Source organism: Halyomorpha halys, unplaced genomic scaffold (assembly GCF_000696795.3).
Source record: "Halyomorpha halys isolate HHAL.00 unplaced genomic scaffold, Hhal_1.1 Scaffold801.1, whole genome shotgun sequence".
NCBI classification, from domain to species: domain Eukaryota; kingdom Metazoa; phylum Arthropoda; class Insecta; order Hemiptera; family Pentatomidae; genus Halyomorpha; species Halyomorpha halys.
In genome coordinates this window covers 614,154-623,125 of record NW_027107017.1, presented here as the reverse complement: position 1 = coordinate 623,125, position 8,972 = coordinate 614,154, and the positions used below count along the sequence as shown (strand labels likewise).

Below are 8,972 nucleotides of genomic sequence, written 5' to 3'. Positions count from 1 at the left end.
TATATATATATATATATATATATATATATATTGATGATACCTTTGAGCAAATATCTTACCCTAAATTAGTAATAAATAAATTATTTAGTAAATTGAATATATTTTATACTAAAATGACTAACCTCGAATATTAAAAATCCAACTAGAACTGTAAAAGAAACCACAAGAACTTTACTGAGAAAAAGAACAAAGTCTCCAACTGAATTGATGGCAAAAACTCTGAGAGCATTATTAGTCAGTATCTTCACTGCTTGTTCTCCACTCCAACAAAAATTGTTACCATAAATTGCTAAAATTATGTACAAAATTTTAGTTATTTCATTAAGTATAAGTATAAATTAAAAAGATTAAGTATAAGTGATTAAATTTCACAAACCAATTTCTATGTATGCATTTCTTGTCAAGTAGGTAAGAACTTTCTCAAAACAGTATAAACAGCAATGGCATGCTTTGTATACAGCCTGACCAATATCTCCTTGAGCATCTTTTGTCTGAAATTTGACAGTCATAGGTTTCTATTATTAAATCGATTACCAATCAATATGACTAATTCTAAATTCAAACTGAGGAGAATTGATAAAAAAGGGAAGAGGGAAGATATATATATATTTATATCAGAATGATTTTAATGTGTATGAAATATTTTTATTATTACCATCCATAAAAGAATATATTTTAGATAAGTAGTTACCATACCATTTATTTTCAATAATTTATAGTGCTCTACTATTATGCATAAAAAGGAGATCAAACTCTACCTCCTTCCTCTCTTCCCCAAATATGATTCAAATGAGACCTTAAATGATGGAACACTTACGAGTTTCAGCTGAAATTCGATTAATGAATAACCTATCCTTATAATTAAAACTTCCTAGATTTCATTTTTTTTTTAAGGCCATTCAAAAAAGCACTTAAAACTGATCAACACCAGGGACCAGACAATATACAACCACCACCATAAGGCTTGTTTGGTTGAAGTTTCCAGGTGAACTACAGTTTCATGCATGGCTCCAAATTTATCTATCTTAGGAAAATTAAAAAAAATAAAAAAGGCTCCAAGTTTAAGTACCAGACTCTCTTCCAGTACATACCAATACAGAACTGCATTTTTCAGTATAGACCCTAATTCGGATGTGGGGAACCTCAGTTGTGGATTTCATCAATACTACCTTTGACAGATTTCTCAAACACTCTAATCCAGATGATTCTGGAACACACTCATCATTCAGACACAGTGCTTGGACTATCTATTTCTCATACTAGTGCCAAATGGTTTACAATTCTGTTCCATACCTTCCAGAAAAAAATGTAAAAAAAACCGATTTAACATACCAACACAGTCTATAAAACCTGTGATCTTGTAAACCTCCCATTCTTTATTTTAATAATATGTTTTCGGAAATAAAGGAAGATTCCTACTTTCTTCCTAAACATCATGAGTAAAGATTTAATTTTTAATACAATAGACAAATTTATATGCAAAAAAAAATACAAATAAAAATAATGATTACTGGCTTACCTGATTATAAATAGCACTAAGGATTGCTCTAACAAATTGTACTAAAGCAATTAGAAGAGAGCCAAATGCAACTGAACCAAGATGGTATTTTATCAATCTTTTAGTACTCGTTTTTATTGGATGGCTCAACTCAGATTTGTCCCTTAAAACATAGAAAAATACATCATTAATTATAGATTTAAATGTCTAAATTTAAATACATAATAGGTATGATCAATATTGTATGTTTTGTTAACTAATATAAGCATGATTTACTGTTTTAATTTACACACTAATTGAACCAAAATAAAACTGTAAAAATGCTACATAACCAACATTTAAAATAGAAAACTAACCAACATATTTATACTTAGAAATAATGTTAACATATATTTTTCAATTCTAAATCACTGTACCAACAGCCAACACAGGAAACTGAAATGAGTCAAATATCACCTGGAATTTGAAGAAATAAAAACATTAATTTCTAACCTAGTGAAAAACCATGTAGCTACTGCTCCACCTATCACCATATGCTGACAGCCGATGCAGAACTGTGTCATCCAGAACATAGCAAGAAGATTATACCATCTTGTGACCTATAATAATGAAAAAAATGAAGTTTTCTGGAAGAAAATTTCAGCCCTCATTTCGGTGACAATATTAATATAAGTAAATATTGTAACTAACTTTAATAACCAAGATTAACGCCGTTATTATCTTCATTATAAAAAAATTGAGTTTGAGAAGAAAGAAATTGCTAAAAGCATGTTTGATATCAGAATGAAAAAAATGATCTAAAGCCAAAATTAAAATATATTTTATACATAAAACATAAAAATAGATAGAACTCCCAAAAAAATAAAATAAAATTGAATTGTTCACAAATTCAATTTTTGAAACATAAATAGCATGTTCTCCCACTTAAATACCCAATTAATAAATTAAGTACAATATAATTTGAAGTTAAAATGAAGGACCAGCTAACATATACATTATAGAACTGATAGGCATAAACTGGTGTTTTTTTTATAATCAAATCTGTTTAATTCATTTATTAATACAAATAATATGTTAGATAATGATTGTAGAATTTTGGAAAATAAGAAATATTTCAAAATGAGTAATGACAGAAAAAATTGCATATACCTTCATTGCAGTATCTTTTTTGTAGTAAAAATAAGGTGAACCATCATGCAAGTACCCAGAACTTTCAATCCACAATGAAAAGTAAATCCACAAGCCCACTGTAAGTGTAAGGGCAATAAATGTCTAAAACAGGAAAAAGACAAATTATTGGGTAAATTATCGTAGGTTTTAAAATCTTGATGAAAAATTATCTTTATTTTGAAACAAAGTACTTTAAGAAGAAAAATATTAAACATCTATGATTGACTCTACTCCAACTATGAAGTTTTAGTTTAAATAGTCAGATCATTTATATATTGATTTCACATTTGAATGGAAGATCAAATTTTGAGGAGGTAAAGAAATAGTGGATATTTGAAGTGAGGATGAAAGAAGGATTTCAGATAGAAATTGGTAAGGAATCCTAAAAGGGAGAGGAACGGGCAAGAAATGATTTGTCAAAGGAAGTAGTTCTCTGTGATAGAGTATAAATATTGATAGGCCATAAAGAAGAATAAAGTCACTTTAACTCGGAATAACAATAGATTTGACGATAGATATTCTACCATTTGATGTATAGAGCAGGAGGTGTAAATGAGTTTTAAGGAATACGGTAAGGTTATTCATTAACAAAAGGATCAATACTTCACCAACAAAGTTTCTTGGTGGTAAGAATGGTAAAATAATACCAAATTTACAGTAAGACTGTATAAGTTTATCCGATTTGCAATGCAATACACTTCTTCTTTCTCTAACTCATTCCTTAAAGTGTAGAGTGACAATCCTAGTCCACTAAGTCCACTGGTCTCTGTCCCGTACGAGTCTTCTCATCCTCAAGGATGGTGCAGCCTCAGTAGTCAGGGTAAATACAATTGTGTCTACCATGAGGACGTCTATCTTCTGGTTTTGCCTCCAAAAACCACCTCACCTTTCGGGTATCATCCATTCTGTAGGAATCCTCAAATCCTCTGATTTCTTGGTTTTATCGATTATTTTTCTGAGGAATCTCATTTTGGAAGCTGTGATCCTGCTTATTGAGTTGACAAAATTTCTGATCCATAAAAGAGCACTGGAAGGAACAACTTCAACAGTATAAGCTTGGCTTCTCTACTTAATCCCTGCTTAAGTATGATAGTTTTGGATATCTCATAGCAAAGTTTATTGACCCTCATCACCTGATTAGAACCTTCTGGTCTATTTTAGCATCTCTGCTCATATTGTCCTTAAATACATGCATGTATTCACTGTTGCTAGCGCTGAAACCCCTCATATCAAATTCTAGACTCCTCATTACCCCTTCCAACGCTCATGGCTTTGCTTTTAGACATGTTTTGTGTAACTTCAGTTCTTCGTACCGTTGGAGTAAAGGTGTTTGGAGACCCTCCTGGAAGTTAGCTATCATGACTATTTTATTTGCACAGATCATAGCTTGAATATTTTCATTTATTATTTCATGGCAATTATTATTTTTGTTTGTAGTATATTTCATTTTATTTAGAAATAAAACTTAAGGAGCTTTGATAAATATGTGATTTATAAAAAACTTACAGCTATCGGTTGGAGTAAAAGTAAAGGCATTGATGAAACGGCCTTTCCTGCTTCCCTAAACAATTGGACGACCAGTTTAATTCTCTTCCTCATAACAAGTATAATTAAAAGGATAACAATCTGAAAAATAATATTTAATAGTTGGTTTTCATCAAAAAATGAATCAAATCATTTATCCAGATTTTTTAATAATTTTTCAACCATAGATCAACATAGGAAACGAGTAAAACTTAAATATTACTAATTTTTTCAAGAACTAGACTGAATGAACTTCATCAAATTATTAAAAAAAAGTATATGAATTTTATATTTAATGAATTTCATGTACTAACTCAATTTAGTAAATATTGCAATAGAGTAAGTCAAACTTGAGAGACATTATAATTTTTCCATTCCTAAAATATAACCCGATTCATAACTAAGTATTTTACGATAAAATAAAACTTGACAAGTGAATTTTAAATAACAAGCAAAGATAACTTAGGAATTCTTAATAAACTTAAATATGTAAATTACCGTTACAATAGTTGCAATAATGGCAAAAACAAGGTAGGTAGTGGCCATCCTTTGAGAAATGTCACTCTGAAGTTCTGCTCTCCTTTTATCTTTCCAAACAATCCTAAAATTGAAAATATTCATTCATTCAGTTAATTAATTCATTTAAATGTTTTACTTAAGGTGAGTATATTTCAGTTAATCAGAAATGGAAATTATAAAAACAACTTCTTTTAAAAAATAATTAATGGAAAAATTACCATAAATAAATTGCAGCAACTAAACTCACTACTACTGTACCTATAAGAACCAACCACACAACGGCTCCAGCAACATATTGCAGCAGAAACAAAACCAAGAAGGATAATGCTGTTGAACAATAATATACATTTATAATTTCTGAGATACTATAATTTTAAAATAAAATCAAAAGACAATTTTTTTTATTAACTGGTGATATTAGAATAATTTAGAAGAAACAGATTAATATAGGTTATTAGTTTCGGCAATACAATGATTTAAAAGAAGCACTTACCCAGAGCAAAAAATGATAAGAGCAATATATACAGCCAAGTCAAATGCAAATCTTCTGAAACCTCCTAAAACCAAGAATAAAGTAATAAAGTTAGTATGTCAAGCAATAAATCAAGTATGTACACTAGGCATTGTTAGAATCTCTTAAGAAGTTTAAAGAACTTAGGTGTATTCAGGAATCACTACTTCCTGAGGTATTTTAATACATAAGCTATTGATTATAAATGTTAATTATTTATAAAAGGCAAGATAAACATACTGCACCTTTGGAGAAACAATGGCATAAGTTTAAGTTTTTTGAAATGAGTTAATTTATCATCTGAAAATATAAAAACCCCATTAAATGGTAATACATATAAACTAGAAATAACAATATTATATATTTTAGTATGCTGTACTATTTAGGTATCCCATTTTTTTGGAAGACATTATTTGAAAACTTTGAATACACATAAAATGTTCTCAATAATTCATGATTTTACAATTATGTCAATGTTTCTTCAAAGGTGTAATGTATGAACGATATGAAAAGTTAAAAAGGAAATGAACAGTAACAGTCCATTAATGACAATGAAGTGATAGAAGACCACTTACTTTTTAAACAAACAAATATATTTTTTAATTAAGTTAAAATAATTGTAAGACAATATTGGTTTCCAAATAGATATAATATTAGACTAAGTAAGGAGGGAATTAATGTAATAACTATATTACAATGAAAAAGACCATTTCAGGCCTAATTATACCTAAAGATAGGGGAATTTTCCAGTTACAGTACCTAAATTATAAGAAAATGGACAGTTGTAAAAAATATTTATATTGGAAAATAAAAACCAACTTATTGTCCACAAATGTCAATAACAAAAAATGTAAGTCCCATATGTAGGATGGTTAAGTATTATTCTTAAAATCATTAATTTACCATATCATTAAAATAATTTATACATTTTGCTATCTGCACAAACAACAAAAGGCCAAGTATTCCCTCAGATATAGACCTTGTAGCTTTAGTACATATATGAAAGTAGCAGCATGTATGAACACACACCTCCACAAATAAACTATTTGTAACATCTTTAACTCATGATATTAATGAACCCATAATTAAGGAGGTATTTATTTCCATGTAAAATTGATAAGAATATCAAAAGCATGATATTCATTCTATTTTTAGTTTTAAAAAAATAATCCTAGATATAGGCTGTTTAATATTACTTAAATTCATATGAATTATAATGGCGCTATCATCAATACAATATTATTACTATATACTATTACTGGTATAGTAATTATTTACCAGAAAGAAATCCTTGAGACCTGTTGTAGAGAAAAAGCTGTTTACAACCTCAGTACTCTTCTTGGGAATACATCTTCTCAGAAATTTTCTGCTAGAAGGTAGACCTGCATGAGTATTGGTAAGGACATTAAATTAAAATAAATAATGCTACTTACTATTCTGGATATGCACTACAATCTGAGACACACTCTTTGTATACATTCCTTGGATTGACAACAAATTTTCCTGCTTCTTTGATTAACAGGTACCTATGGCATATTAAACATTAATAATGAAACTGCAGAAACTTTTTTAACAAAAGCAATGTGATAATTAACACCAATTTGTAATGATGCAGTAAATTTTTAAAACATATCCCAATAAATAACCATAATAACAAATTTTTTAATTTCATTTTATTGAAGATAAAAATATACAGTTATGATATTCAATGAAGATTTAAAAAAATGATAATAATAATAAAAAAAACTTTGTCTATCAAAGATTAAACTTCTATATCTAAAAAAAAAAATATTCTCAGAAGCCCGAAACTGTGTTTTACCACAACATATGCCCATCCTTATTTATAAAACCTTCAATTTCTTTTTCAAATTATTTTTTTTTTTTTTAAGACTTAGAATTTGGACATTTATTGTTGTTGCTGCAAGCACAGATAAAATGGAATTATAGTGTAGAGCACTACACTCCCAGCATCAGGTTTGAGTCCAGTTCTGGCAGAAAATCATTCTCATTTATGGTGTCGAGAGGCCTTTTTAGGACACATCCAGCCTCTTTCATTTAAAATAAAATAATAATGAATGTAAACTATCAATTCCCTTCACAATGATTAATGTGTAGGTATAGGTTTTTTTTTTTTTTTTATTACTTATGAAATAACTATTTTGTTGCACATACAAATTCACAAAGAAAGATGGGGATGAAGTGCATATAGACCAAAAAAAATTAAGGGCTAACCATTGTCAGACCTCCATCAGAGAATCCCTTGGGTAAAAGCTTTCGGGCCCAATAAAAGTTGACAAAATATATTTTTTTTTTAGTCAAAAAATTATATGAATAAAGATATACAAATAAAAAAAATCTTCTTTCATCAACCCACATGCCTTAAGGTGTAAGGGCAGCCTTGATCCATTTATTAAAACCTTCTCTATCTGTAAAAACTTCCCTGTTATTCGCCAAGAGTGACCAATATAAGATAACTTGTAAGAGTGACTGACAGATCCGATATAAGGTACTCCCACTTATTCAGTTTTCTCTCAGTCTTTCCTTCCCATATAAGTTTTGAGAATCTATTAATTGACATTCTTTGCAGATGGCCAAACTAGGTTAATTCCTTTTTATGTATATTTTCTATTATAGGTTCGGGTCATGTCTCTGCTCTTATTCTTTTATTTCTCAATAGGTCAAACCAAATTTTACCTAGAGCTTTCCTCAGGAATTTCATTTCTGTAGCTTGTATACAGTTTTAAATTTTTTTTTATACTTCAGCTGCACATGTTAGCATAGATATTAAGACTTGTTTATACATCTGCATTTATCATATCCACTTCTCTTTTCCCAATTATTACTTTACGGAATTGGTGTTACAAATTTGTTGCTTTCCCTATGCATTGGTTTATAACTAACGGGCACTGTTCTAGATAATATGAATCAGATAGAATCAAGTGGGATATCTCAATTCAAATTCTAAAATAGGTGTGGGGAAACATAGAAGACATATTGAGATTAGATATAGCTCATAAGATTTTCATTAGTGAATTTCCATTACCATTTTACCATACGCCAGGCAACTGCACTCAAAGAAATCCATAAATAGAGAACAAACAACTATCAGCATATTTTAAAGGATGGAAGCACCAAGAAAGATTATAGTGTAAAAGAATTTTTCATGTTAGTTGTAAAATAAAATTTTAAGAAGACATGTTCATTTCAGAATAGGTTTGATCTTTGCTGAAGATTTTAATAAAGGAATCCCATATGATACCAAAACTATTTGAGTTATAATCAGTTTGATAAAATATTATAAATAATATAAAATATGGTGAAACGCATGACTTACTTTTTTGCTGTCATGTCCTCTCCTTTACAACTAAACTTGGGATCACTTTCTGGTTCATTCTTTATCCCGCAGATGTTACCACAATTATCATAGCCATATATAACCCTGAGGATGTCTCCTTTGGCTATACAATGGCCAACAAGTCCAAACTAAAGCAATAACAACAATAATAATCTGTTGAGTAACATATTCAACAGACAAAGTACAAAATTGTTAAGAATGCCAATTTTAAAATGATAACTAGTGAAAATAAATTTTAGATGTAAAATATGTCATATCACAAGGTTTTTTTTAAATCTTGTTTTATTACTAACTGTTGGAATTGAATTAAAAAGGATTTATCTGTAAAATACTGCAGATACATGTTCTAACAGTTTAGAACAAATATTAAATTTAATAAAAGTTATGTTATATAA

The 8,972-nt window shown here is 29.0% G+C and overlaps 1 protein-coding gene across 1 annotated transcript in view; it reads right to left on the bottom strand.

Moving 5' to 3' along the window:
• Nucleotides 1-122: 122 nt before the first annotated feature.
• LOC106686261 (choline transporter-like protein 1) overlaps nt 123-8,972 on the bottom strand; it is a gene marked incomplete at its 3' end in the record, with an annotated part of 47,219 nt that continues 38,369 nt past the window's right edge. Inside the window, 12 exon segments of the mRNA XM_067045369.1 lie at nt 123-289; nt 377-491; nt 1,520-1,661; nt 1,991-2,097; nt 2,648-2,770; nt 4,175-4,294; nt 4,691-4,793; nt 4,930-5,038; nt 5,205-5,268; nt 6,501-6,591; nt 6,656-6,748; nt 8,557-8,705. Coding sequence (XP_066901470.1) covers nt 123-289; nt 377-491; nt 1,520-1,661; nt 1,991-2,097; nt 2,648-2,770; nt 4,175-4,294; nt 4,691-4,793; nt 4,930-5,038; nt 5,205-5,268; nt 6,501-6,591; nt 6,656-6,748; nt 8,557-8,705 — 1,383 coding nt within the window.